This window comes from Gopherus flavomarginatus, chromosome 8 (assembly GCF_025201925.1).
Source record: "Gopherus flavomarginatus isolate rGopFla2 chromosome 8, rGopFla2.mat.asm, whole genome shotgun sequence".
Taxonomy (NCBI): Eukaryota; Metazoa; Chordata; order Testudines; family Testudinidae; genus Gopherus; species Gopherus flavomarginatus.
The window spans coordinates 55,097,086-55,124,776 of NC_066624.1; the positions used below are offsets into that span (position 1 = coordinate 55,097,086).

Below are 27,691 nucleotides of genomic sequence, written 5' to 3' on the forward strand. Positions count from 1 at the left end.
CCGCCCCTGTTTCTGAGTCCCATCAATAGAATGTCACAGTTGGGAAACAGGCAGGGCAGTAGAGTTTTCCCACAGTGCACCACGTTCCTAGGGCTAGAGTGTTGATGGGGTAGGGGGCACAAGGCACTGTGGGGTATGGTTACTTTGACTTGGGTCTGCGCACTGGAGTATGGGTGCCAGAGCCCTAGGTTTGAGCATGGGTCGGCAAATCCTTAACCTAGGGTTAAAATGCAGTGTAGATGCTCCAGCCCAGGGTTCCCTGACATGAATGGGCTGACTCGAGTCCCATGAACCCTGAGCTGACACTGCTGTGTAGCCATAGCCCTAGCGTTGGCTTTACGTTGCATGCCTTGCCTGTTCCCGTGTAGCTGTGGATGAGCAGAACAAGCAGACTCAAGCCTATCGGAGCGTCACGGCTTCCAGCAAGAAGGACAGCTTGGAAGAGTTCAGCAAAGAGACCGAAATCCTTGGTAAGACTCCGGCTGCTTCATGCAGCCCACTCCCTGTTCAGGATCATGGGCTCTTCCACATCGGTTGTTACTTAAAATGATCGGAGAAACTGTAACCAAGGCAGGACTGGGGATGGCAAATACACAGATTAAAGGGGGCCCACTTTCCAAAGTGGAGGCCCCCCAGCTACGTACTACAGTGCATCTGTGACTGTGACAGGACTCCTGGTTGCTGTTGTGTAACTGACGGGGGAGTATTGGTCTTGGGCTCACCTTTGCTGCCCGCATAGTGCCTGGAGCAATCTAAACACCAGGCTCAGAGCACAGCAGACAGGCCAAACCAGGATAAGCCTGGAGATTTCCAGCCGTCAGAATGCTAGGGCCCTGTGCAACGTGAGCGTGCCGTGGGATTGCACACGCTGTCTGCCAAAGCTACGCCCATGCCCACCGTTGGGTGGCTCAGAGCTGGTGATGTTTGGACAGTCAGGCCTTGGCAGTGTAGGCGCTGGCTGGAGGCCTGGACATTCCAAGAGAAATTGGCCAGCCGTGTGCAGGGGGCTGTGGAGGCTCTGACAGGCTGTGTCCTACAGAGTCCAGATACCATAGCAGAGGAGTGCAACTCTCTGGAGTGGGGCAGGGATGGGGGTCCCCACCTTGACTCATCAGTGTGTGTGTTGGAAATCAATAATACCTAGGGTTCCCCCTGCTGGCAGAAGAGCAGCAGGAGCCTGATCCAAAGCTGATCGAGGTCAATGGAAGGGCTTCTGCTGACTGAGGGCCTGATCCAATGCCCACTTAATGGGCTAACAAACCCCCATGCCCTGACCCCTGCTGGTGGTAAGGAAGGAATGCAGTGCATGTTGCACCCGCCATTATCAAAGCAGAGTGAGAAGGGAGAATTGAGTGCAGACAATCAGGAGACAGACTGTTTAGGCTCTTTGCAAAGGATTTACAAACCATGTCACCAGACCTGCCCATAATCCATGTCTGTAGGGCCACATCCAGCACTCACCCCTAAGGGCATGTCCCATTTAAAGTGCCAGCATCAAAGTGGTTAGCAGAGTGCCACACTGGGGTCCCCTCTGCACTCAGCAGTGAAGAGGTGTCTTAGTGCGGTGTTGGGGGCTAAGGAAGGCAGGCTAGGGTAGAATGCAGGGTATGCACTTGTTAAGGGCAGGGGTGCTGCTGGCTGCTAAAGAGCATCTCCCCTTTGGCCAGGTTCCCGTCGGGATACGGTGACCTCCACGACGTCGTCTATCTTCCTGGATAGACCCGACAGCGTCAGCACTGTCCATTTCACCGAGGATCCCAACATCATGTGAGTATGTGCTCTGGGCAATGTTAATCCTCAGCGCATGTCCAGGCCTCCGATGCTGCCTCTGGGACATAGGGTAAGGCTCTTATCCCCATTTGACACAGGAGAACTGAGGCCCAGGTTAGAAAATAACTTGCCGAAAACCACAAAGGACACAGAGCCTCTCCTTTATCAACACTTGACCTTAACCTCAGTCTCAATCATTATCAGCCTTTCACCAGACAGTTTTCCTCCTCTTTCCCTGAGAGTCTCATATATGACTCCCTTAATTCTGACTGGCTAACAAGTGGGGTTTTTGTTAAAGTGGAACTTTCCGTTCTCGCAGGTGAGGGGGTTCTCTTCACACTGCCAAAAGGAAGGGAGGGGGGCTGCTCACAGCCTCTGGTTTGGGAGCATCCTGTTCCTTGAAGGTCCATGTGTGTTTCCCCCAGTACTGCTAATTGACACTTGGCCACCATCCTCCTCACCATGACCCTTGACTTTATTATCACCAGGGCTGGGTGACAGCCATTTGCTCTACCTGTGAAAGCCAACTAGTGTAGAATGCAGCGACCAGCCAGCTTGGTGGAGTGCATCATCTGGGCTTCAGGCGCTGTGGCCGTTGCTGGAACTGTAGATGTGTAATACCTTCAGGCTGGGATCTGCAGAAGCATCTCAGAGTTATGCAGTGAGCTCTCCTGTGGGGGGGCGGGTGGGAAATTGATCATCTATTAGCTGGAATTGATCAATTTTAGAGATTCTGGATTTAATTAAAACCAAAACATTTAAAAGTGTCTATCTCTGTCTGTTTGTCTGACTATTACTGCAGTGTCTAAGTGCCGTCCCTGCAGTACAGATTGGTGAAAGCACAGTCCTTAATACAGCCTGCCTAACTCTCCTTGCTTTAACCTCACAAGATATTATTGATCTCCAGGAAGCAAAGATGTACCAGCTAGTTCAGCAACTGGAATCTGCTCCTTTACCTGTCCTTGTTAAATCAATGACTGAATTAAAAAGCCAGGGTCTGATTCTTCTCTGGCACTGGTGTAAATCTGGAGTCCCTCCACTGACACTTGTGGAATTACATCCATGGAAAATTGGCATAAATGAGAGCAGAATCGGCCCCTGTTTAAGATTAGCAAATTATCTGTGAGTCGTCAGCCAACAATCTGCCTGGCCGAAGCATGTCCGGTTGGTATCATTAAGCAATGCCAGGCGAGCAGACAGTATCTTTTGCAGAGTTGGTGGTAGACTGTGGCGTGACTAGCTGAAGATTTGCCTGGCTTTCCCCACTTGAGAAGTGTAATAATGACCTGCCCTGGGGCACGCTATTATTATTTTGCAATGGGGTCATTACACACACAACTGTCAACCCTGTGTGTTTAACTAGAAACTTGGCTATGACATCACTGACAGCCAATCAGCCACGGCTGTGACATCACTGATAGCCAGTCACAAAGCTCCAATTGTCGCTGGCATTCTAAAGCCCCTTCAAAACCCGTAATAAATCTCAAGGACTCTCATACGAATGTTTCAATAATGGGACTGATATTTTCATTCTGCTGCCATTTCCCGGTTCCACCCCTGTGATCATTGCTGCACTGTTCTGTGTCCAAACCTCACCTTCCCCATCTGTTGCTTTCAGACAATTCTCCGAAAGATGCGTCATGAATAACTACTTCGGCATAGGCCTGGATGCCAAAATCTCTCTGGAGTTCAACAACAAACGGGACGAGCACCCCAAAAAGTGCAGGTAGGCAAAAGAGCCCCCCACCTCCCTCAAATGGAGCGTGCTTCAGGCTAGGAGCAGGGTCAGAACTGCTTGATTGCTGAGTTCCCATTTCATGAAGGAGTCATCTATAAAGACACCCCCTGCCCCAGGGCATGCACTCCAGAGGCAACCTGTGCAGGGAGCTGTGGGGAACTGTCTTTGGCCAGGCCTACAACAAGGAGAACTTTACTGGTATAGTGATACCAGTGCAAAGCACTTCTAGTGTGGACACAGCTTATACCAGACAAGCTGTGCTTGCACCAGCATAGCTTATTCCAGCCGCCTCGAGTGAAACCAGTGACACACAAGCACCTGTGGCCAGTCTAGCTGTGTCTACACTAGGGGCTTGTGCCCGCAGCTTACGTCAGTCAGACCACACTGCTTCACGCCTGGCTGACAGCCGTGCCAGCAGAAGTCTGTAGTGTAGACAAAGCCTAAGTGATCTGCTGTTGAGCTGAGTTTCACGCTGCTCCTTATCTGTCTGCTCTGATGTGAATCCCCGTGTAGCTGAAGGTGCCTATGGTTCCTGACTTGAATGAAATGCAGCCACATGGCAATAACAACAGATTGTTTAACAAGAGCCATGCGGTGCACTGCGCCAATGCCCTTCATCCCAACATCTTCTAACACTCTGCAAACATTTGTTAATTAGGCCCCAGGACGTTAACCCTTGTGAGGTGGGTAATTATAATTATCCCATTTTACAAAGGCCAGTGAGAACCAGCGGAAGTCACTGCAAAATCAGATCGTATATATCTAGAGTAAACATACAGCAATCAGGTATTACTAGCATCTCAGAGGGTCTTGGCAAGATCATGTAAACCTCTGGAGAGAAGCTCAGCTCACCGGATGCCCTGAGATGGAATTGAATCCTGCTACTCAGTTACCTTGAATGGCATGTCTCCAAGAAGGCTCTAGAAGAAAAAGAAGGGATGAAGTGATGGCTGAATAACAATACTACCTAAGAGAGTTATACAGTGCTTTTCAGCTAGAGATCTCTTTACAAAGGAGGCAGTACCATTATCCCTATTCTACACATGGGGAAACTGAGGCACAGAGAGGGAAAGTAGGTCACCTAACAGGCCAATGGAAGGAATAGAGCGCAGGTCTTCTGAGTCCCAGTCCAGTGTCCTATCCGCTAGGCAACACTGCCTTTCTGGATAAAGGGGGCTGTAGAGCATTGCCTATGGAGAGAGATTCAAAAGAGTGACACTATTTCATTTGGAGAGGAGGCCAGTAGCAGCTCTATAAAATGCTGAGTGATGCAGCAAATCAGGCGTCCCTGTTTACTTTTTCTCCTATTCAATGAGACATTCAGTGACACTAAAAGGTGCCATATTAAAAACTAATAAAAGGAAACATTTTTACATAAGACATAATTAACCTGTGTAACTTGCTGCCACTGGATATCATGAATGCAAAGCATGTAGCAGGATTCAGTAAAAGGATCAGACGTTGCTGTGGAGAATGAGAACATAGACAGTTACATTGGATGGGATTTTACACCAAGGGCTACAAACCCTCCTGTTTCAGGACATCAACCAGTCATTGGCCAAGGGGGGAAGCAGCTTCCCCTGTGGGCAGGTTATTCCTGGCCACTAGCAGGTTCTTGCACCTTTCTCTGAAGCATCTGGTGAGAAACAGGATATGGGACTGGATTGTCAGATCCGGTCCTGCAAAGTCTGTGTTGCCTGTTAATTACTGTGCATGTTATTATGTTAATCTCTATCTCTGTTGTCTAATTTGCATATTTAAGTCATTCTCATTACACCACCTTAATAAGGCTGTTAGCCACTGTGCTAGTGGTGACGCAAGCTTGGAGTTGGCTGCAGGACTGGTTTAATGTAGATCCATGAGTTTCAGGACCATTGTGATCATGTCCTCTGTAACTCTGCCCAGAGACCCTCAGCCAGTGACTTCCACATCCCACACAGGACTTCTGGCTCAGCTAGAGCATCTGTGTTAGACAGGCACCCTGGCTGGATTTAAAAGCGCCCGCTCAGAGTTGTGTGTTTCTCTCCCCTTGCCCCGCTGCAGCAGTCGCACCAAGAACATGATGTGGTACGGAGTGCTGGGGACCAAGGAGCTTCTGCAAAAGACCTACAAGAACCTGGAGCAACGAGTCCAGCTAGAGGTAATCAGAGGTGCTGGCCTGGTCTGGGGGCCAGAAATCACTGCAGGGAGCATAAGAGCAGGAGCAGGTGTGCTCAGCTAAGTGAACATGTGAAGGATCCTGACTAGATCCCTGTCCTCTGCCAGGCTTTGGGGTTTAGGTGCTGAGAGACTGGAGGAATGCGGGCCACAAACAGAGCTAGAAGCTAGGCTGTCAGGCCACAGCAATGCTCATTTCTCAGGCCCCCTGCCTTAGTGCTGGTCTCTTCTCCTGCTTTGTGTTTGCTTGTGTCATGGAAACCTGTTCCTTTGCAACACGGAGCCCAAGGAGAGGCACTGAGTCCCAGTGCAGAGCAGGTTACTGAAATCCCAAGCAGGCATTCGTAAGAAAGCCAAGGGACTCTCCAGTTGTGTCTGTGCTGGGGGTGTGTGTGCATAGATTTCCCACCATTGCTCACCCCGGCACAGCATCACTTGGTGGTGCGAACAGGAGAGCCCTAGTGTAGACAAGGCTTCTGCATTTTATTTTAAAAACAAGTGTCCTGACCCTGCTTGGATTGGATCGGAGCATGGGTTTGCCTTGGGAATGAGGCACAATGGGGAGATGAGCACAGGGGTGAGTGAGTTCAGGCTGGCGATTCTCTGGGTGTTTCCTGTTTTCTCTTGGAGGACAGGGGCTGAATGTTGAATGGTAGTCAGTGCTTTAAAACAGTGGTGATGCTCCAGTGGACAGCGACTTCTGCAAACCAGCCCCGTAACATCACCCGGGGCTGCCCAGAATCCCTGACTCCCTTGAATTCTCTTAGGCCTGGGCTGTGTTTCACAGCAAAACATGGGAGTTTGCTGGTGTTCCTGCCTGATGCCTGCTTTGCGGGCAGAACTGAGGGTGTGGCTGGGCTGACAGGTGGTCTCTGGCACACACTGAAGATCTCAGCCTGCCTTATCTTCTCTTTCAGTGTGACGGGGTGACCATCTCCTTACCTAGTTTGCAGGGGATTGCCGTGCTCAACATCCCCAGCTATGCTGGTGGCATCAACTTCTGGGGCGGCACAAAGGAGGATAACGTGAGTGCCGGCTGCAAGGTGGGGTTGGAGGCTTCTTGGCTAATGGTAAATCTGAAGGTGAAATGCCTCAGTGCAGCTGTAACAAGAGACCTAGTATCCATTTAGGGACAGAGGAATTGCCAGATGGATCTGCCCTGGGTCCACTTGGTCTGGTCTCCAAACTCCCGTCAGGTGGATCAGCCCAGGGCCCATCTAGCTCAGGCCCTGATTCTGACAGCAGTCTGTACCTGGGTGCTTTTGAGGAAAGGGTTGGAAGGGTGGCAGTCAGTCTCACTGGGAGGTACTGTTGTCTAGTAGCTAGAGCAGAGAGGGCTGGGGGTCAGTAGGTCTTCAATCTAGGCCTGACTCCGCTACTGACTCCTTGTGGCCTTATTGGTTCACGTCCCGTCACTGTGCCTCGGTTTCTCTGTCTGTGAAGTGGGGCTACTCCCTTTGCGAAGAGCCAGAGCAGTGTAGAGCTGTTTTCACATGCACACCCCGAGCTCATTGTGCTACAATGCACAGCCCTGACCTCCAGGGTTCGTTTATGGCCAAAAGCCTGAGGTTTCAAGAACCCTTTGTGAAGAGGCTGAGTCCTTAGGGGAGCCCCGGGCCCTGTCTGAGTGCCCCGCTCCCCCTCCGCCTGTGGGTGGCCGTGTGGGTAGCTCAGGTCAGTGGCAGCTTCCCCTGTGGTTTCCTGCCAGGGCCTCTTCTGCGTCCCTCCACTCCCCACCTTCTGATCTCAGCAACTGGACCCAGCTCCCACCCTGGCTCCGCTGTCATTACCCTGCAGCTCCAACCTCTTGGATCAGCTGGAGAGTCCCTAGAAATGGAACTTAGCTTAGATATAGACAGACACAGAGACCCACAGATGGACTGACACACACACAGATATATAGACAGACAGACACAGAGACTCATGGATGGACAGATATGCACACAGCTGTATAGACAGACAGACTCAGAGAGCCCCAGGCGGACAGACAGACACGCAGCTGTATAGAGAGCCCCAGACGGTGGTGAAGAGGGGTCCAGGGCAGTGGCTGTCACAGGGCTGTGCTGTTCCCTGCAGAACTTCGGGGCGCCCTCCTTTGACGATAAGAAGCTGGAGGTGGTTGCTGTCTTTGGCAGTATCCAGATGGCCATGTCGCGAGTCATCAACCTGCAGCATCACCGCATCGCCCAGGTAAAGCAGTGCCACCGTAGGAGATCAGCTAACCCTTGGCTGGGCCCCACCTGGCTAGGTCCCAGGTGGCTGGAGACCCAGATGGGACCTGTCTGCAGGGGCTCACCCCCCTACCATTGCTGCCTCCCTCCCATGGGGCCCACAGAGGTTGGGGAGGGAACACCCGGGGTGGAAGAGGCTGCAGGAGGTCAGGCAAGGGCAGGTGTGGAAGTCAGGCTGCTGACCTGTGAGGAGGGGAAGGGGGGTCTCCAGTAGGGCTGGTGGGTGGGAAGGGCCTCCTGCTGATATGGGCAGGGAAGGCTCTAAATTGGAGTGGGGCAGCTCTTTTGCTGGGGGGCCTGAGCAGGGTTACACAGGGATTTTGGGGAGCCTGGGGAAAAATCTGCCCCTGAGGCCCCCCTTGGGGGGATGGGGGTTGGAAGCAAGCTCTCCCCACGCTGACCCCTCCATGGTGGTACCTGTCCTGCAGGGCTGGGCTCGGCTGCCCACACTGGCCATCATGACCTAGTGCATGGGGTTGCAGTGCCACTCTAGTTTGGCCCAGCCACCCATCCGCAGGAGCTGTGACACTGTGTGTCAGGCTGCAGCGCTGCGAACTCAGATTCCATGGGTTGAGGGGGCTGAGGACAAACTGCCCCTTTCATCCCTTGCCCCCTGGGAGGCCCTGGGCCTGCGATGCTTGGGACAAGGATATTGTCCTCTGTATCTCACTGGAGCTGTCCCATGCCCCATGAGCGTGCAGTGCCCCTGCCAGTGCGGAGTGATGAGCTCTGCTCCGGGAGCATGGCACAGGGTGTTAGGCAGGCCAGAACTGATGCTCTGTGAGTGGTGTGTCTGGGTAGGCCACGTGCTGACGAAGAAGCACAGAGTGGGTCTGCCTATGGTACAACTCTGCAGCAGCTGGAGGTGGGATTCCCAGCTCTGGCAGAGGGACAAATGTCAGCTCTGCTTGAGCTGAGGCCTCATGATAGCATTGTGGCTGTGGCAGCATGGGCAGGCGCTCAGGCTCGCAGCCCAAGCCCATACCCAGGGCTTGGGAGGGATTGGACTCCAGTGGCTAGCCTGAGCCATGCTGGCCACACAGCTAGCTCAAGTGAGCTAATTTGTAGCCAGTGGCCCAAGCTAGGAATCAGGCCTCCCAGCAGGGTCTACAATCTGGATGCACTGGTGCCCCTGGCAGAACCCAGCTACTGGGCCAGGAAACGTGGCCCTGCCAGGAGAGCAGAGTGCCAGCTGGCAGGAGACATAGCTTTGCCAGCATGCCCTGGCATCACAGACAGCTCTTCCCTGGCACCAAGCCATGGCAGAGCCGCAATTGCTAGGAGAATTTCTTTAACTCGGGCTATGTGAAGCCCTTGGTTGGGCCGTGTGCCTTTCCTTGCTGCTTGACCAGCCTCTTCTCCTGTGCTTGCCTGGCAGTGTCGGATGGTGAAGATCACGATCTGGGGAGACGAGGGCGTCCCAGTGCAGGTGGATGGAGAAGCCTGGATCCAGCCTCCAGGGATCATCAAAATCCAACACAAGAACCGAGCCCAGATGCTAACAAGAGACAGGGTAAGACTGCCCTTGGACTCAGGGAGAGGTGCTCAGGGTAGCTGCTGCTAGCATGCAGCCATTCTGCCTGGCGCTAGGACCTCATCAGCTCTCATGAGCTAACTGGGCTGAGCCTGTCCAGTAGCTGGATGGGGTGCTGCTGAGTCAGTCAGGAGAGCCCTCTCATCCGAACTAGCACTGAGCCAGTGCCCTGTGCGGTGCTAGCTGGGTGCTTTGCTGGTGGAGGTGCCATCTTTCAGACAAGCCTTGACTGGCTGGGCTAGTTAAAGATCCCATAGCCCTTCCTCAAAAGAACTGGGTGATTAATGAGATTCCAATGCAGATAACTACATAGAGTTGCTGTTAAACATCTGTCCTGTTCCACCTCAGAGGTGGCTGCATTTCAGCAGTCAGAGCAGTGATTGGTGCATGCTAGTATTGGAGGTTCTTGGGGATGACATGGCAGCTGCCATTGTCCTATCCCAAAGCTGCTGCACTAAGCTCTGAGCCAAGGGATGCCTTAGAGTGTCAGTGTGGGGTGGCAGGGGCCGTTCAGGGGTGAATGCCAGCTGCCTGGCAGTGCCTGTGCAGGCAGTGCAGGGTCAGACACCCCCAACCCCCATGTTAGCAGCAGCATTGCCTTTTCTCTCTGCAGGCCTTTGAAAGCACCCTGAAGTCGTGGGAGGACAAGCAGAAGGGCGAGGGCTACCGAGCCCCGGCGCGGCCCCGCCTCAACTCCCAGCAGTCCATGGAGTACCTGACCGACGAGGAGTATGGCCAGATGCAGCAAATGGCTCAAGCTGCAGAAACCCTCATCAGCAGGTGAGCTGAGGTGCCCGTGGGACAAGGCAGGGTAGCAGGCCAGTCTGGAGCTGGCTGGGGTTAGGAGGAAGCACCTGCTCAGTGGTGCCCCCTATGGGTGGTGAAGGAGCAGTGGGATGGACAGGGACTCCTTCCCAGGGATCCCCTCTCTGCATGCGGATCCTGATCCATGGGCCAGACTTCCCGTTCCCCAGGTTAGAAGCCAAGGGAAGCTGTAAATTCCCATCAGCTCCCTTCCTTTGTTTCTCTGCAGGATCCGCGAGGCAGCCACAACCCACAAAGCCATGGAACAGGAGCTGGCCCATGCTGTGAACGCCTGTTCCCTGGCCCTGAACGAGGCCCTTCCCAACAAGACCATCAGCGGGCCCGAGGTGAGGGGCACAGCCCACCTGGTGTCACATCCAGGGGGAGTGAGAGGCAGGGGATGAGCACGTGAGTGCAATCCAAAGAAGAGGTGGCAGCAGGGAGCGCGGTGGAGAGAGAGAGAGAAGATTGATTATGGAGGAAGCCAAAGGTTAAGTGGATATTATAGAGAGAGCCAGTAAATAAATAGAACAAGGAGCTAAGCCAACTATAAATAGACCAGCGAGCCAGAGACAGAGCTACGGGCAGAATACAAATGCAGGAGGCTGCCTGGCTGCATGAAATGTCAGCACCCCTCCCCGCATCCCACATGAAATCCACTTCTCTCTGTCTCCGCCTATCCAAACATGCTGGAGTGGGAGGAGGAAGCCCTGCTCCAAGCCCTTGGTGATGGGGTCATGTGGGTTTTCGTTACTGAGCTCTGCAGGTCTGTGTTGATCAGAGATTCGTAGTTTATAAGGCCAGAAGGGACCATTGTGATCATCTAGTCTGACCTCCTGCATGGCACTGGCCCTAGCACTGCCCGGAATTAATTCCATTTGAACTAGAGTAGATAGTTTAGAAAAATGTCCAGTTGGGATTTAAAAATTGCCAGTGCTGGAGAATCCACCACGACCCTGGTAAGTTGTTTCCATGGGTTAATTCCCCTTACTGTTAGAAATTTACACCTTATTTCTTGTTTGAATGTGTCTAGCTTCAACTTCCACCCACTGGATCTTGTTAGACCTATGTAAGCCTTGGCTGCTCATGGTGACAAACCTGACATTTGTTTCCAAAACCCGAAATTTTTGAAATTTGAAATTTTTGAAAAACTGACAGTTGAATTATGTTTGCAGTGGTGTAGTAGCAGTGTTGGTCTCAGGATATTAGTGAGACAAGATGAGTGAGGTAATATCTTTTATTGGTCCAACTTCTGTTGGTGAGAGACAAGTTTTCTAGCCACACCAAGCTCTTAGTGGGAGAGTTACTGTGATTGTCACTGCTAAATGCAACCTCCCCACAGGCCAGGACACACCAACACAAAGCAGCACCAGACCCCACCAGAACAACAGATGCAAAACCTGCAAACATATCTCCACTGCTACAATGATCAACACCCCTTTCAAGATCCATGGGTCCTGCATGTGGCTATCATATAGTGTTTCTCATCCAGTGCACTAACTGCCCCAACAACAACTATGAGGGTGAAATCAGACAATCGCGACACTCTCAAATGAACTCACGCAGGAAAATGATAAAAGAGAAAAATACCCTATTTATTGTGAGTGAGCACAATTCTCACAAGGCGATCACTCGCTGTCTGACCTATCAGGCCCCATCCTCAAAGGAAACCTGCACAACACTTTCAACAGATGAGCCTGGGATCTTAAATTCATTACTCTGTTAGACACCAAAAATCATGGACTGACCAGAGACCCTGGATTTTTGTCTTATCACAACAATCTGTAATCCACTGACCCCTTTTTTTTGTACTATGATGACAGATGTGTTAACGAGCCACTTTACCTTGAATGGTCCCTTATAATATATGCTAAAAACGATCTGTCCCACCATGCATTTAGCTGTGATGCTTGGAGAACCTTTCCCAGACCCAAAGAGCTCTATGGAGCTCAAAGGCTTGTCTCTCTCGCCAGAAGTTGGGCCAATAGAAGAGATTACCACCCTGACAATTTAATCAAAAAGTCATTATCTGCCAGGGCCCCAAGGAAAGTTTCTGGACAGTTCTGACCCTGGAAGGCACCTGCACAGTGTGTGTGTGGGGTGCTCCTACCCTATATACTGGGTAATGGCCCTGTCTCACCACTGTCCCCTGTTGGATGTACTGAGGCCTGTTTGAGTGTTTGCACCACCTCCTGTAGATACCAGCCATGCCTGGCAAGGCTCTATACAGCACCTGGCACAGCGATCAATGTTATGTATATGCTGCCAGTCCCTGCAGTACTGAGTGATGCAGTATGATGATAGAGGCATGCTCCAGTGCCAGAGCAGGGTCTGCTTTCCCCTTCCTGGGCTAGCAGTGTCTGTCCAGCAGCATCTGTGATGGTGTATGGATTTTCACCAGGAATTGGTGCTGGCTCTGAATGTGTTCAGACCACAGTGCATGCTGATCTCGGCCACTAAGGCTTTGGGCCTGACAATAAACTGCTTTGCCTCTGCCACCCAACTGCCTTGCTCTGGGCAGATGTAGTTTCTTTGTTCCTGAAGATGGTGTAGATCTGAGGCCATGGAAGATGACATGGTCCCAGCCTAAATTCCCTCAAAGCTGCGCAGATGCAGTGAGAGAGAGCTGGGGGGAGTCCTCTCTCCCTGCCACAGCTCCCAGGGCAGTCTGCACCCCAAACCCCTCATTCCCGGCCCCATCCCAGAGCCCACACCCCCAGCTTGAACTCTCACCCCCCACACACACACACTGCAACCCCCTGCCCCAGCCCTGAGCCTCCTTCCACACTCTGAACCTCTCGGTCTCACCCCCACGACACATCACCTCCATATTGGTGCCCATAACAGAATTCATTCTGCACATGGATGTAAAAAATTAGAGGGAACATTGGTCCCAGCCCCCCGAAGGCATTGAATGCTAGGCCAGAGCCCAGAGTGGATGTGAAGCTTAGAGCGGGCTCAGGAGGCAGGCTGCTGTGTGGAGAACAAGCTGGCATCTCTGGCTTGCCTAGGCTGATGATCTAAGGCAAGGGGAGGTATGGAAGTACAGGCCTGAATTGATGAGAACTTGGGCCTCAGCCAAGAGGGTGTGAGGGGGCAGCAAGGTCTGTGGTTTGTTGCTGCTTCCTGGTAGTGCTCCCTCCAAGTTGCCAGTTGGCCTGCTCTGCTGAGAGTGCTAGGGTAGCAGAAAGGACTGTGACACAGTGTGACCAGACTTGCAGAACCCAAAGCATCTCGGCCAACCAGGAAGGGGCAGCATACTGACTTCATTGTCCCATCAGGCCCTGGTCCCTTAGCACAGCTCATCCCCATGTGCCTGCTTACTAACATTGCTTCTCTCTCTCCTCTTTCTTTGCACCCATCCCCTCTCAGTTTCTGAGCAGAAATGCTGCTGTGGATGTGTCAATTAGCGTGAAAGCCCTTTACACTGAAACCAGAGCTTTTCTGGAAGGAAAATTGGTGAGTGCGTGGCTGGGGAGGAGCCAGCGCCCTAGGGTGCTTAGTCTACTCTGCCCCAGACTGCAAAGAGGGGGGGCTGGTTTGTGAGATTCCCTTGCATGAACCCCCCTTGCATTCAACATGGAAATCAAAGCTGTAGCAAATGGCAGAACATGCTCCAAGCTTCATGCTGCAGGACAGGGAAGGAGGCTACTTCCTGTGGAAGCTCTGGCAGGGACTGGAGGATGTGGTTAGGTGCAAGGACAGGGGGAAGCTGTTGGGGTGCAGGGCATGGGGGGAAGGCATGGGGAAGTCCAGGAGGGAAGAGAATGTAATGTGAGGTGTTGAGCTGAGGCCCTGGAGGTGACAAGACTACCCAAGTTCACATTAGATCACAAAACTAGCAGTACTTTGCCTGGTTCCTCCCTCAAACCAAGTTCTGCCCTCCTGATGCCAAAATGAAATGCCTCAGTAAACTGCTGAACTTCATAACATGATCATCATCCCTCTCCTTGCTTCCATGCTTTGATAAGCAGCAAAATGGATATTGTTCATGGGTGGGTTGTCATCATTAGGGCCAAGAGTTAACAGATTACCAAGACAAACAGAGCTATTAGCTAACAGAGCTCTTGTTTCAGACTGTCTGCAGCCTCAGGCTGACCTCACTGGATCAGTTACTCTTGGTGCATGATTTGAAGGTTTTCTTTTGGTAATTATTGTAGAGATTGAATTTATTTTTTTAAAGCTATCTCAGCTTTTGAAGCAGTGGGCAGCAGCCCCTCCTGCAAAGCACCCTGTTCCTGACATGCCATGAGCAAGATGGTTGTGTGAAGCAGGGAGGGGACCAGTCCCACCACCGTGTCTTAGGGCTGGGTGCTGACCGTCCTAGTGTTAATGGCAGAGTAAAGGAGGACATCATGCTGATGTCAGCCAGCACCACTACAATTCTAACGTGAGCTGCCAGCTGGGTGGTCTATAGGGAGTGGCTTGGAGCTCCTGAGTGACTCAAATGCTGTGCCACTCTCCATGCCTGGAGCTGACTGGATGAGGCAATTATTTCCCAAGCAAGTGGATGGGCCCACTGTTCCTTCCTGTTCTTCTTGGAACCAGGCTGTGTTGCATGCTGCCTGTTCCCCTGCATGCCAGCTCTGTGTGCCACGCTGCTCCCAGGCGCCCTGCACCACGCAGGAACCCAGCAGGATATGGCATCGGAGGTACAGCCAGAACTGTTTCCTTCAGCTCTCCCTGCCTGGGCAGGGAGTGTGTGAAGAGGGGAGAATGGTTTTAACAGGACAGTAAAATTCTTTCCCCCCGCAAGAAGCTCCACCGCGGGTGCAGCTCCTTCCCCTGCTCCATTTCTGTACAAACTATCCAGAAGATGGAACTTCCAACCATGCACTCCCTCCTCTCCCAGTTCTGTTTAAAGTGGCGATGAGCTCACTGCGCCTTGTCCTTGGTGTCTCCAGTTCTTGGCACGGGCGAGGGGTTCGGTTATCCCTGAGCTAAGCATCCTTCCCAGTGCATTCCAGGCTGCTGCAGAAGGGCACTTCTCTGTGGCTTTGAAGACAGCTACCAACAGGCCTCTCCCATGCCACCTGGTACTGTGACACCGCACTCCCAACGCTGGCCCTGAGGCAATTAGCCCCATGGCAGTCTGTTCAGTTCATTGTCAGATCTTGATACTGGACTGAGAAGTGAATTCTGCTTGAATGCCCAGGGTTCCAGGACACTGCTGGAAGGACCCCAGCTGTGCCCTGGACCATGAATTTGGAACAGCCAAAGCAGAGATGGATCCTGAAAGATCTATGCCAGGTTTTATGCACAGACTCATTCTGTGAACAGGATGCTCATTCCCAGTCTGCTTTCATAAAGCTGAGTGGGGAATGGCAGCAGGGTTTGGACCTGGGAAGTTCAGCTCCACAAGCACAGACTGGAGCTAAGAGAGTCACTCTGCTAGCTGGTAGCAATAGCAGGCTGGCTTTCTCTGTGAGCGCAAGCCATTAGAAGGGAACATGACAGCCACTGTTTTAGGGTGGATCATGCTCGTTCTTTACTCGTACTTTAGCACCAAGTCTTAGTAGACACATTCAGGTCATGTTTTTAATCGCCTCCCCGCCGCCCTTTATGAACTCTGAGTGGGATGAGAATGGAGACAATTTTAACACCCAGTTTTGCTCTGCTTTTTGCATCTCTGATCTTAGACAGGTTAATTGGTCAGTGTCATTTTGGTTTAGTCAGTGTCACTGCGGGGCTCTCCTGTACCCAATTGTAACGGCAGGAGTAGCCAATCTATTACTGGAGATTTTGTTTCTAAAGAGAGCGCTCCCAGGGAGCTTAGGTTCGGTAAAGGTGAAGTTCTGGCCTCACTGATGTCAGAGGAAGTTCTGACATTGACTTCAACAGAGCCAGGAGTTTGCCGCAGGTTTTGCAAAACCTGAATGCTGGGCCTTGACCCTGTGCCTTAGCCCAGGTGCCCTCCTGTCCCAGCAACAGGGGCTGCTTGAGAGATAGGGGAATGACGGGAACGGACAGCCAAGCAATCAGTAACTTGCAGAGGCTGGTATCAATCTCACAGTGAAACCCAAAGAGGAATGGGCAGACTTCCTCCCTGGGGCTCGTCCTTGTGGTTAGCTGAACTCCAGTCCCAGGTGGATGGAGCCGTAAGGCAGGTCAGTGCATCATCCCTGCCTGTCCTCTCCAGCAGTACCCATGGCGCGTGCTCGCATGATGAGCTCTGCACAGGGCGCTCATGACTTTCTCCCCCAATCCCTGCAGCAGCTGGACTCCCCACAGCAAGAGGAGGGGCTGCAGAGAGCCCTGAACACCGTCAGCCAGGAGCTCCAGAGGCTGCCCGACATCCACTGGCTGGCACCCATCATCAACTCTGCTGAGGAGGTGGGTGCACGAGGCCGCTCAGAGGCAGTTTGATTGGGTTATTCCTCCTCCTCCCCATGCTGGCAGGAGCCTGCCTGGTGCCATTGCAGCAAGTGAGGGAGAGTCAGCGAGGCAGTCTGGCCTAGTGACTGGAGCAGGGGAGCTGGATTCTCTTTGGGTGACCTTGGACAAGTACCCTGTCAACAAGTGTGCCGCTGTGCCCTTCGCAGCCCAGCCCCTCCCATTCCACCAAACTGGCTTTGCATTAGACTGAGCCATCCCCTCCTCCATCCCTTCATATACATCCATCCTGAGACCTGTGCTTCTGCAGGGGGCTTAGCACCCACAGCCCTGAGAATCAATAAACCATTGCAAATAAAATGGGACTTGGGCCTCCAGACTCTTGCATGAGTCTCCCAAGAATTGCAAGATCTGTGTCTGCCTCCTCCTTCTACCCGCCTCCCGCTCCCCCTCCCTCCTCTGCTGTCCTCACTCTGGTCCCGACCCTGCAGTTGGATCTGCCCCGGCAGACTTTGCGTGGACCCTACTAGAGTCCTGAGCCTTCTTATGGGCCTGATTGCAGCATCAGGGCCTTAGATTATGATCTCTTCATGGCAGGGGCCTGGTCTAAATAAGATCCCCCACTGTACGGTGCGCCTGGAGTCTCAGCTGTGCATGTGTCAGATATTGCTGTGACGATGGGGCCCGAGCCTACTCGGAGGGGGCAGGGCTTATTGGGGAATCCGGAATACTTGGAGCACTCCATGTCTCTGGGAGACCCAGAGTGGAGAACCAGGGCTGGCGGGGAGGAGCGCTGCACATCCTGTGAGCAGGTGATGAACCAGCATTGGATTTCTTGATCCAGTCATGCAGCTAATGTACAAATGACTCCCACTGACTTCAGTGGCACTGGCTCATGTGCAGAACCTGCCTTTCTTGGGCCTGTTCTGCTCTCTCCTGGTGACTCTCCTGGTGCTCTTCTTTTGGCTGTGGTCTTGGGGGCACAGGCTGCCCAAGAGGAGGGTTTATCATTCAAGGGAGCAGTGGTAAGCCGGTTTAAGTGGCACTTCTCAGCTGCAGAACCCCCAGCACTTTATAGAGCTGGGGGGGGCACTATCACTAGCTTTGTCTTACAGATGGGGAAACGGGGGCTGGGGGATTGCCCAGGAGAGCACAAAGGTGGGTCTGGTACGCGCCATGGTTGACAGCAATGCGGGGCCACATAATGTAGCCAGGGCTCAGACATTTTACCTTTCTGTCTTCTAAACCAGGGGTTCTCAAAGTTCATTGCACTGCGACTCCCATGACCCCAAGCGGGTCAAAGCCTAAGCCTGCCCAAGCCCTGTTGGCCCAGGTTGGGGGGGGAGTGTAAAGCTGAAGCCTCCCCACCCCAGGCAGGGGGGCCAAAACCGAAGCCCACAGGCTTCAGCCCTGCTGTGCAGGGCTGAACCTGAAGCCTGAGCTCCGGTACCTAGGATGATGGGGCTTGGGCGTCAACCCCAGACCCCAGCAAGTCTAACACCAGCCCTGCTGACCTCCATTAAAACAGGGTCGTGACCCACTTTGGGGTCCCAACCCACAGTTTGAGAACTGCTGTTCTAACCCCATTCAGTGGTAAAAATATTTGTGTCCTGACTGGACTACACCCTCCACAGACACTAGGACTGGTGAATCTGGCTGGGGTGAATCGCATCAGCCCGTGCTGGGGATGCCAGGGCAAAGCTGGGATAGAACCGAGATGCGGTTAAGCACTGGCAGGGTGTGGTGGGCATCTGACCAGGGCTCGGAGTGGCACAGATGAAATGCATGGCTTGTGAACCTAACCCATTATCCTCTCTGCCGGCCTCGGGCACCAGGAGAGCTCCGAGAGCAGCAGCAAGGCCAGCCTGAAGCTACGGATCAACATTCCCAAGCCCAAGAAGGACAAGGATAAGTTTCAGAAGCCGAAATCCAACAGCATGGTCCCAGGTACGCTTCCCCGGAGCAGTGGGCTAGACAGGCAGAGCAGCCTTCACCTCCCAAGCACTAGGGAGCGTCTTGGACCTGCCATGCTACCAGCCAGGCTCAGCACCACAGCCAGAGTAAATCCATACCATGGTGTTGTGCTGCTGGAGGGCACTTAAGACAAGATGAGCAGGGCAGGCTGCAAACCTGTCTAGAGCAGCACCTCAGGACTGCCTGCCCATCTGCCCACCAAGCTGACTCTGATTGCAGCCAGGCACTGAACCGTGCCGAGGATGGAGTGACTGGTACAGGGCAGGAGGGGGCACAGCTTGCTGGGCCATCAGCTCAAAGCTCCTCTCTCAGAGGAGGAGGAAGTTATAAAAAAGGGGTTTAGAAAGACATGGGCCTCCTGGAAGGATTTTCCAACGTGTCTAGGGGGTTTACGAGCGTGTCCCATTGACTTGCAGTAGGACTTGTGGTCCAAACCCTTTCAGACTTGTTTGACTCCTCCCGCATCGGCACCAGCTTTGCAAACAGACCCACTGCTGAGTCTCCCAGACCCGGCTGCCTCACTTGCCCAAGTCTGGCCATGAGCCCTGCTCCATGTCCTGGCCTCTTGGTGCTGGCAGGAGAATCCCCTCTGCAAGTCCCAGGCATGGAGATTTCAGGGCTTCCTCCTGATGCCTTGGTGCCTTATCAGGAGGGAGGGCTGGTGATTGGTGCACAGGCTGAGCAGTTTCTTTTCACCTCAGCTCTGTCACATTTGCTCTGTGACCCTGAGCCTATCAGTAAATGGGCTTCCCGGGGAGCATGGGCTGGAGGTCGATGCTGCGGCGTTCTCAGATCTAGCCCTAGTCTGTTACTCCCATGCCTCCACAGGGGGCCTTCCTGTGCCCCCTAGCCATCCGCGTGCAGGCTGGCTCTTAGGCCATGCCCCATCCTTCTCTCCCAGGGAGTTTGCAGGGCTGCAGCAGCTGGAAAGGGAACGGGAACCCCTAGCCTCAGGGCTTTTGAAATAAGCTACAAGTGTCCCTAGACTTTGTTTGCCAAAAGCTGGGAATGGGCAACATGGGATGGATCACTTGATACCTGTTCTTTTCTGTTCATTCCCTCTGAAGCACCTGGCATTGGCCTCTGTCGGTAGACAGGATACTAGGCTTGATGGATCTTTGGTCTGACCCAGTATGGCCATTCTTATGTTCTTATGCCAGTGTTTTGTGTGGAAACGTCTCTGAAGTGCTGGGGCCATGGAGGGGAATGTACAGTGCAGGGCTCTGCCTCCCTGCCTCTTGGAGGGGACCATACAGGGCAGGGCTCTGCCTCCCAGCCCCTTGGAGGGGAGCGTGTGGGGCGGGGTTCTGCCCCAGGGCCTCAGAGGGACATGAAGGGGTGAGCAGCTCAGCCTCCTGAGACCAGTGCTTGGGCTCTGTTCTCACCAAACAGCTTAGTCTCTTAAAGAGATCAGAATCCCGAGCCATGCACTGACGTGGGGCCCTGGGGGCACAACAGCTCTGTGCTGCATGGCTCTGGTACTGCGCCTTCTTCCCTATCAGGGGCCCGTGGGCAGGGCACTCCTAAATCTCAGCTGGCAGAGTCGGTTTTGCTTTTCATTTCTGCGGGCCCAGGGGATCGGTTTGACTGTCGGGATCCTGTTGGGCCACGTGCATTGTTCTGGCTAGCGCTTGTCCCAGCCGTTGTGTGAGCCGCACACTGCTCACAATGGACATGAGAACTGGCTATCCACACATGGCCCCAGTGAACTCCAATGACTGAAAAACACATGGGAGAAAGGAAGCCTGTGTTAGGCCTTAGCTCTCCCCAGGCCATAGAGCACATTTCTAAGCCCTCCACTGAGAGGGGGAAGGCCAGCTCTGGCATTCCTAATGTTTTTCAGGGAAAACAGGAGGGGAAAACTCCTTTTCTGGGCATGAGTGGAACCTTTTGCAGCCCACTTGCTTTTTTCCCTGTCACTGGGCACGGCACATGATAGACTCACTGCAGTGGTTCTGTGCCTGTGCAACATGTTCGACTGATGCTCTCAGAAACAAGGGTGAGCTATACAGAGACAGCCATTGCGGGTCACGTGACCTCTAGGACCAAATCTGCACCCTCCAGGTCACCTACCACCCTGATCCCAGTTCTCATGAAGCTCTCCACGCTAGGGAGGCGAGGGAGCAGAAATCAGTGGGATTCTGGCAGGGTCCCTCTTCTGAGCAGAGCTGCCTGGAACAGATCTTGGCTGTAGCAAGGAAGCATTTCCATCTGGGGGTGCGGATAGCACCTGAGCCCCACGCATGGAATCCTGCCCTGCTGGAATGCTGCTGCCTGCTGCCTGCACTCTCGCCCTGCCTGGCTTTGTGCTTCCCTGTGTGTGCGTGTTGCTTTCGGCTGCGCCTCTGTCCACTTTTCGCTGCTGAGTCGATCGTCTTTGCTTTCCCTTTTTGCTAGTGGAGAAATGGGGCGCTGAGGAGGTGGCAGCCTGGCTGGACGCGCTTGGCTTAGGGGAATACAAAGACATTTTTTTCCGCCATGACATCCAGGGCTCAGAGCTGATCCTGCTGGAGAGAAGAGACTTGAAGGTACTTGCATGACTTGCTTTTCTGACCGCAGCAGCATGACTCTCTCCATCAGTGCCCCATTGAACTGCCTGGGCACAGTTATGGGCAGAATGCCACCTGATTGGTGCAGCCTTGCTCCTGGCAGAACCCCATGAACGATTGTAAGCCAGCATGGAATTGCCTTGGCAGGGTTGAGTTGGCATGTTAGCCCCTCACCTGGGACCCAGTCATTGGCATGGCACTTGAATGGCATCGGCAGGGCTGCACTTGCATACTGCACCTGCCCTATGAGTCAGTATATTTGCATTTCACTGCGGGTGATGCTGCGCCGTCAGAATAGACGGGCTCCTCGAGAACCAGAGGAGTCATGGTGTCGCTGCACAGCACTGGCTTCCCGCAGCTGGGGGGTGGGATGGTGACTCCCAGCCAGGGATTCCATAGCACAAGCCACAACCTCCATTCCTCTCCTCCAGCTACCTGGCCTGGGTGATTAATGAAGCACCTGAGTGGAGGTGGGGCTTGGGAATGAGATCCAGAGCCTACCACCCCCAGGGCATGGTCACACTCATTCCTGGACAGCCAGGTGAAATGAGCTGGGAGGAGGTTTGGGGTGGGGAGTCGGGGAATTCTCTACTGAGCAGGTGTCCCTATCACATCTGGTACCAGTAGGTCTCTTCCTGGCAGACCGGTCCAGAGCTGAATTGGGCTGTGGAGACCGCACCCTGCTTTGAAGGAGCAGCTGTGCTGTTAACCTGGAATCATTTCTCTAGGCTACTGAGAACAGCTGCTCCTCCAGTTAGTACACTGAGGTCCAAATCCTCACCGGTGCTTGGCACCTGCCTGCCATTGATTCACATGGACATTAGAGCCTGAATAACTTAAAGGGCTCTTTTTAAAAATTGTTTAAATATCACATTTTTTGTGGAAAATGTTGTCAAAATCCATCTTTCATAAAAAGTTAAGTTTAGCCCAAACAGCATTTTCTGACAGAAAACATCCAGCTACAATTTTTCAACCAGCCTTGCCCCGCTCCCCCAACCAGCCTGCTCCGTCTGCCCAGTACACACGCCCTGACCCACTACCACATCCTGCCAGCCCCTTGCCTACCCCGTACACACACCCTGCCCAACTACCACATCCTTCCAGCCCCCTGCTTGCCTAGTTCACACGCCGCATCCCACTCCTCCAACCAGCCTGCTGCCTGCCCAGTACACACGCCCTGCCCCCCGAACTGCAGCCCCCTTGGCCTGCTTGGTTCAAATGCCTTACCCCACCTCTCCATCCTGCCAGTCTCCTGCCTGCCCAGTACACACACCCTGCCCCACTCCCCCATCCTGCTAGCCCGATACACACACCCTGCCCCACTCCCCCATCCTGCTAGCTCGATACACACACCCTGCCCCATTCCCCCTGTGACAGGTTGGATCACAGAAACCCCCTTGGGGCTGCCAACTGATGTATCAAGACTGCTTCTGCCCCTGCTTTCCCTACCAACTTGGGACTCCAGCACCCTGTCTTGTTGAGCCAGACACGCCAGTCTGCTCCAGCACAGATTCAGGGTCTGAACCACATGCCCCAAAGCTGCAGACTTAACTGAAAGCAACTTAAGAAGTATTCCTGTCTTTAACACTCAGATGCTCAACTCCCAATGGGGTCCAAACCCCAAATAAATCCGTTTTACTCATAAATTGTTCCCCCTCTATAACACTGATAGAGAGATATGCACCGCTGTTTCCCCTCCACCCCCAGGTATTAGTGCATACTCTGGGTTAATTAATAAGTAAAAAGGGATTTTATTAAATATAGAAATTAAGATTTAAGTGGTTCCAAGTACTAGCAGACAGAACAAAGTGAATTACCAAGTAAAATAAAATAAAACAGGCAAGTCTGAGTTTAGTACAGTAAGAAAACTGAATACAGACAAAATCTCACCCTCCGTGGTGTTCCAGTAAGCTTTCTTTTACAGACTAGTCTCCTTCTAGTCTGGGTCTAGCAATTACTCACACCTCCTATAGTTATTGTCCTTTGTTCCAGTCTCTTTCAGGTATCCTTGGGGGTGGAGAGACTATCTCTTGAGAAGCTGAAGACAAAATAGAGGGATCTCCCAGGGGTTTAAATAGACTCTCTCTTGTAGATGGAGACCCCCCCCTCCAGCTCCAAGATAACGTTTTGGAGTCACATGGGCAAGTCAGATGTCCATACATGACCCAGTTTTTACAGGCAGCAGCCATTGTTTACATGCTGCCCTGAACATCCTCAGGTAGACTTCTTAGGTGGATTGGAGCCTTCCAAGATTCATTGTCCTTTAAGTGTTTCTTGATTGGGCACTTAATTTGCACATTCCTTTCTCAAGAAGCTGAGCAAATGCTTACTAAGGCATCTTAGAAATCAAGCAAGTACACAGCCAAGATTCATAATTTCAAATACAACAATGACACATGTATACAAATAGGATGAATAGATTCAGTAGATCATAACCTTTAGGGAGATATGTTCAGATATGTCCACTTATGTCATATATACATTCATAAGCATATTTCCACAACGCCTTAGGGGGGCACAATCACACTGCCATCCTACCAGCCTTCTGGCTGCCCAGTTCACACTCCCTGTCCCACTCCCCCAACCAGCCTACCACCTGCCTGCCCAGTACACACGCCCTGCCCCGCTCCCCTGAACTGCTGTTCCCTCGGCCTTCCTGGTTCAAATGCCTTACCCCATCCTGCCATCCCCCTACCTGCCCAGTTCACACGGCCAGCCCCCTCCCCTGGTCTGCTGTCCCCTCGGCCCGCTTGGTTCACATGTCTTGTCCCACTTCCCCACTAGTCTCCTCCTGCCCAATTCAAACACTATGCCCCACTCCCACATCCTGCCAGCTGTCTGCCTCCCTGGTACCCATGCCCTGCCCCACTCCCCTGACCAGCCTGCCATTGCTTCCCCAGTACACAGGCCCTGACCCGCTACCCCATCCTGCCAGCCCAGGACACATACCCTGTTCAGCTCCCTCTACCTGCTGCCCCCGTGGCCTGTGCAGTTCACACACCCTGCCCTGCTCCTCTCCTCTAGCCTGCCCTACCCCCTAGACTGGGGGAGGTGGCTATGGCATGCCTTTGGATTCTCTATTTCAGTGTCTCCTCCCACACCTGCAGCCAGGGTGGGCTATGGAGCAGGCCTCAAAGCCCTCTTCGGTGCCCCTCAAGTCCTGGGGCTCTCCTTCCCTGTAGGCAACCCCAGACCCCAACCGGTGAATGGAAGGCAATGGGTCCCAGCATGGGGCACCATCCTGCTGCTGCTGCCAGCCTGGTAAGCGGGATATGTCATCTCTGGGCACGAGGCCCATTCTTAGCCAGCCACCTGCCCCAGCAGTCTCCTAAGTGCCAGCATCCTGGCTGGATTGGACTCGCAGTTTTGCTTGGGGTGAGAGCTGCTTCCCATGGAGTGGGGGCTGGATTCTAACCAAGGGGCAGGCAGATAGTTGGCTAGAAATCTAGCAGAGCTTTTAAGCCAGTGTTTTCCTAGCTGCATTTGCTAATATGCTGCTGTGCTTCACATGCCGCTGAGCCCTAGAACTCGATCCTGCGCACTCCACCTAGACTGCTGAGGGAGGCTGGGGTGCAAGGATTGCAGGACTGGAGCCCATGTTCATCAGTAATAAAAATGTCTGATGCTCCCCTGTGGTTCAGAGACGCTTTGTGTATTTGTCAGGTGTGCGTTTATTCAACTTTGTCTGCTCTTCTTTTATTCAGGATCTGGGGATAACAAAGGTGGGCCATATGAAGAGGATTCTCCAGGGAATTAAAGACATCAGCAGCCATCCCTAGCAAAGCATATAAAGGAAAAAGAACGAGGCTAGTGTCGGTGATGGGGAATCTTAACTCTGGATGGGCCCTCTAGAACCTGAAATCTAGAACAGGCACTCTAGAATGCTAGCAACTTCACAGTCATTCTAGAACTCTAAACACCTAGGCATCTGTTCTTGAGCGTTTGATCGTGATGCAGATGCAGCCCATCAGCAAACGGCCCGGAATGAGATGCTGTGGAATCCTTACACTAGAATATTTCTCATCACCTCTCTCAAGCATGCCCCTGAAGAGTTTACAGTTCCATGTTAGCCAAAGATTGTTGGTCTGCGCGTCTTTGCCCTTGATTACCCTTGTGGTTTTGGTTTCTGTGCTTGATGGTTTCAGTTCAGCAGTTCATTTCCATATGTACCTGTGAGCTAGAAGGAAGGACCAAGCTGTATGTGTGTTGCTGGGGTTGCCAGGTTTCCATAGCAGCTGTCACATTTAGTTGGCTACTTCCAGGCTTCAGTGTGAAGGAGATGGAGTTATGTGAGATCAGGCAGCCAGCAGCAAGTGGTGAGGTGGGAGCAAACTATGAAATGGCCAGATCTGTGAGACTACAGAGCCAGCTGTGACCCACCCGAGGCAGAAAACTTGACACAGTCAAAGGTTACACATTCTCATGTCCTACCTTCAGGGAGGGACAGTGCCTCTTTCACAGGGCTGTGGGGGAACGGACACTAGGGCATACTTCGCCAGCACCATGGCTTTTCTAGTCTTCATTTCAAAGCTGTGATATGTTTGGGCTCGTGGCAGTGTAGCCCATCCCGGAAGAGTATAGTGCATGCTGGGCCACCGTTCCCGCCCGGGTCTCATCCAAAGGCCGCTCAGAGCAGCGAGTGTGTATATTGCTTTAGTTTGCCAGTTACCTGCCTATGGAATGTAGTTGGTTCCTCCAGCAGCTTATTGGGTTGTCTGCTGAGATGACTGGACACGATGTCCTGAACCACCGGCCCTCATTCCTCTTGGCTTAGTTATTTTGAGCCAGAGGTGATGGAGCTCCCTTTATCCTCATGGCACTACATGGGTAGCATGTTGGTTCCCTCCTCTGAACACCAAATCTCTTGGGTTCCAGAACCAGAAACCCATTGCAGGCTGTGCTGAGTGTCCCTGAGTCCTATTGATCCCAGGGGCACATGAGCCTTGTGAGTCCCACCTGGTCTCCCACCATCCGTCCCACCCAAAGGCAACTCACATCCCCTGCCACCATTCAGTGCCATTCAAAAGGCTTCTGCGAAGTAAAAATAGGGAACTTGAGCCTCCTGCTAGACTCAGCGGAGGGGGGCTCCTTCCGGGCATCGGGGGGGACCAGCTCACGCAGACTCGAGAACCTTCTGACATTTCACCATGGCAGCTTTGGAAGTTGATATAGTGAACTACACCACACAAAAAAACAACCACTCAGCCTCCCACCCCTGCTCTACTACTGTTGTTCAGCCATAAAATGTATTTAAATTCTGTAAATAGTTTCCAAGAAAACATATTTATTGCAGTGAGATGTAAACCTGTAATTTATTCTGTCCTGAATTGAACTGGACTGGATTGGCGCAGCAGGTACTCCAGCCTCTGACAATGACCGACCACCAACGCTCCTCCAGTAGCCGGGGGCCTCTGACCTCTTGCTCATGTTTTGATGTTAAATTGGAAAAACTGCCCTGCACAATGTAATGAAGAGCTACCTCTCAGCTTCATGGCCCCAGAACCGTGATACAAAAGGAACAGCCAATCATGAAGGTGGGAGGAAATAATTTGATTTTCAGAAAATCTTGAAAAACTGGTAAAAAAATTTCCCACCCACTGTGATGTCTTCTGTTCAGCTCTATAACTGACCCACCTCCTGGCCTTTCTGAGGAGCCAGCGTTAAACCCTCCCACTCACTGGGAAAGGCGAAAAAATCACTTCAACTTAAGTCCAAAATTTCAAGCAATCACCCATTGTGGGTGTCCAATGTGAAAGTGATTATTCCAGAGGAGTTAACCACTCACACCTTCTGCTGACACCTGGTGGTGTGGCAGGGCCCAGCATTTGTGAGAATCAAACTCCGGGTGCTTCCTATTGGATATCCAAAAGGAATGGCCCATTTTGAAGAGATGAGCCTTCCGATTACCCTGAGACATGCACATGGCACTGGCCCTGCAGTAAGGGGGCTAGGAGGAAATCTCATGCTTTAAGCTTTGTCCTAAAGTTCCTTCAGCCTCGGGGGATGAAGCCTGGTCCTTAGCGGCTGTGTTTTGCTCTACAGTGGTGTTGACACAGGCCCACGGACAGCACTAGCAGCGCAGCCTCAGTGCAAAAAGGCGTTTCCTTCCGACTAGCAGCTGGGCCCACATAGGGCTGCATTTCACCCACTGGTGCCATGTTCTGCTTAAAAGTGCCACTGTGGCTGCAGGCCAAGTACTGGTGAAGCAACGAGAGAAGGCCAACGCGGCATGGACTGACCAGGAGTACCCACCACGGCCATGATCTTTGCATATCACTCCATGGAGGAGCCAGCCACCCTCCAGCAAAGCTGCTGTTAGGACAAAGCATTAAACAGCAGCCATGGACTCTTGTGCGATGGCCCCATGTGGGGAGGGGGAGCTATGGCAGTGCACAGCAGTGCAATCAATCACTTATGAATGTATTGTAATATCACTGCCTGGACCAGCCCTGGTCCCTGCAGAGCAAGTTATAGGGCCTGGCTTTGGGGGTTGTCTTGTGGGGGTTGGAGTTGTGCCTCATCACCCACCTTTGTCCTGCTGTGTGTGCCCCAACTAGAGCCAGGAGGCTGGGGCAGGGGTCTAGGGAAACAGCCTGCCTGT

The 27,691-nt window shown here is 52.8% G+C and overlaps 1 protein-coding gene across 9 annotated transcripts in view; it reads left to right on the top strand.

Annotated features, from left to right (window-relative positions):
* The window catches only part of DGKK (diacylglycerol kinase kappa), a 188,033-nt gene extending 161,346 nt beyond the window's left edge, over window positions 1-26,687 (top strand). For 2 of the 9 annotated variants that reach the window (XM_050965366.1, XM_050965365.1), the window contains exons 17-30: window positions 369-470; window positions 1,668-1,767; window positions 3,389-3,496; window positions 5,552-5,648; window positions 6,583-6,690; window positions 7,742-7,855; window positions 9,275-9,409; window positions 10,044-10,210; window positions 10,464-10,581; window positions 13,607-13,693; window positions 16,448-16,567; window positions 18,403-18,514; window positions 20,939-21,069; window positions 24,795-26,687. In XM_050965366.1, the coding sequence (XP_050821323.1) occupies window positions 369-470; window positions 1,668-1,767; window positions 3,389-3,496; window positions 5,552-5,648; window positions 6,583-6,690; window positions 7,742-7,855; window positions 9,275-9,409; window positions 10,044-10,210; window positions 10,464-10,581; window positions 13,607-13,693; window positions 16,448-16,567; window positions 18,403-18,514; window positions 20,939-21,069; window positions 24,795-24,869 (1,574 nt within the window). In that variant the 3' untranslated portion in view covers window positions 24,870-26,687. The remainder of the gene's footprint in view (window positions 1-368; window positions 471-1,667; window positions 1,768-3,388; window positions 3,497-5,551; window positions 5,649-6,582; window positions 6,691-7,741; window positions 7,856-9,274; window positions 9,410-10,043; window positions 10,211-10,463; window positions 10,582-13,606; window positions 13,694-16,447; window positions 16,568-18,402; window positions 18,515-20,938; window positions 21,070-24,794) is intronic. The other 7 variants (XM_050965367.1, XM_050965368.1, XM_050965369.1 and 4 more) reach the window with 7 other exon arrangements.
* Window positions 26,688-27,691: the final 1,004 nt, after the last annotated feature.